This window comes from Neomonachus schauinslandi, chromosome 16 (assembly GCF_002201575.2).
Source record: "Neomonachus schauinslandi chromosome 16, ASM220157v2, whole genome shotgun sequence".
Classification (NCBI taxonomy): Eukaryota; Metazoa; Chordata; class Mammalia; order Carnivora; family Phocidae; genus Neomonachus; species Neomonachus schauinslandi.
In genome coordinates, this window is record NC_058418.1 from 8,931,511 (window position 1) to 8,933,254 (window position 1,744).

Sequence of the window (1,744 nt, forward strand, 5' to 3'; positions counted from 1 at the left end):
CCACGGCCGAGATCGACGCTGCGGACGGGCGCCGCGGCCGCCCGCGAGCCCCGGCGGCCCGCGGCCCCGGGCCCGGCCCATCGCCGTCGGCTCCTCAGCGCCGTCTTCTCTACGGCTGCGCGGGCAGCGACTCGGAGTGCTCCGCTGGGCGCCTGGGGCCCCTTGGACGCCGGGGGCCCCCAGGCGGCGTTGGCGGCGGCTATGGGGAGAGTGAATCGAGCGCCAGCGAGGGGGAGTCGCCGGCCTTCAGCTCCGCATCCAGCGACTCCGACGGCAGCGGTGGCCTGGTGTGGCCGCAGCAGCTGGTGGCGGCCACCGCAGCCTCTGGGGCAGCGGGTGGTGCAGGTGGAGGGGCGCCCGCGGGCCCCGCCAAAGTCTTTGTGAAGATCAAGGCTTCCCACGCACTCAAGAAAAAGATACTGCGTTTCCGTTCGGGTTCTCTCAAGGTCATGACTACCGTGTGAGTTTGGGAGTTTGCTCGGGCTCCCCCTTCATGGCCTCTGCACCACCACACTCCCAGTCACCGACCCTTCCATACCTCCCTTCCAAAGACCACCATTTTCTCTGCTTCCAAAGACCCTTCCTCACTGCCCCCCATCCACTGCAAGTCTTGGTTGAAAAGGCTCCCCCTCCACCATAGGGAGGAATGGGGGAGGAGCCCTGTTTGACCCAGTTCAGCTGCTGGCTCTGCAGCCTATGGGCAAGAAAGTTCCCTTTGTCTGGGCCTCACTTTCCTCATCTGTACTATGGGTGTACTATGGTATGCAGAAGGGGTAATTCAGTTTGAATTTCCCCATTTTAGTTTAGACACTTAGTCCGTTTGTTCCCGTTCACTTCTGTCACTGAACCCTGTTACCCCTCCTTTCCATGCCCAGATACGGTGTCCCTCCCCACCCCCCATTCACAAAGTGCCCCCGTCCATGTCCCTGGATTCTTAGGATATCCCCTTGGCACCATGGTCAGAGATTCTGTGTCTGACCCAGGTGGTGCTTGCAGAGTGCCCTGGGAAAGGAAGGAGCACTGACTCTGGGGTTTTGAGGGTCAAGTAGGAGGTGGTAACACCTGGAAAGAAACACTCTTTCACCTCTATCCCTGGACAATTATGGCGGATTAGGAGGTAGAAGAGGGGAAGGAAGACGGCTTCTATCTCGTGCCCCCTTTCTCCCCAGCTGAGGGAGTTCAGGGAGCCCAGGAAGACCCTCAACTGTTCCAATCCAGTATTTTTTTCTTTTTTAAAATTACTGTATTTATTATGACGATGGTGACTCCCCAGTGCACAGGGGGGCCAGACTGTGTGTTTCTCTAACCTCTTTGTAAATAAATGCACAATGTTACATATGTGGTGGACTCTTCTTCTGTTGTAAAATGGGAGACATGATTTTCTTTTGGACTAACATTTAGTGAGCGACTACTGTTTGCTTTGAATATAGTAATGTCCAGAACCAGATGGCAGATCTCAGGGTGGGTCTCCACCTAATTTTCCTATCATCAGCTGCTTTACTACAAGGAATCTGACCTCTGATTGAGTTGTGTTTGGGCATAAACATTGTTTCATAAAAATATAGGTAAAGGGACAACCCCAAATCCCTTCTCTCAGAAGTTATCATAATCAGTTTGATGTGTATCCTTGCATGTTTTCCTTTATGCGTTTGCATACATATATTAATCTAAGTAACTATACAAATACATAACTATTATATACATGTAGTTATACTATATATATTTACATATATATACATATATA

The 1,744-nt window shown here is 52.7% G+C and overlaps 1 protein-coding gene across 1 annotated transcript in view; it reads left to right on the forward strand.

Annotated features, from left to right (window-relative positions):
* The window catches only part of DACT3 (dishevelled binding antagonist of beta catenin 3), a 10,018-nt gene extending 8,686 nt beyond the window's left edge, over nucleotides 1–1,332 (forward strand). Inside the window, exon 5 of the mRNA XM_044922263.1 lies at nucleotides 1–1,332. Coding sequence (XP_044778198.1) covers nucleotides 1–464 — 464 coding nt within the window. The 3' untranslated portion in view covers nucleotides 465–1,332.
* The last annotated feature ends 412 nt before the right edge of the window (nucleotides 1,333–1,744 follow it).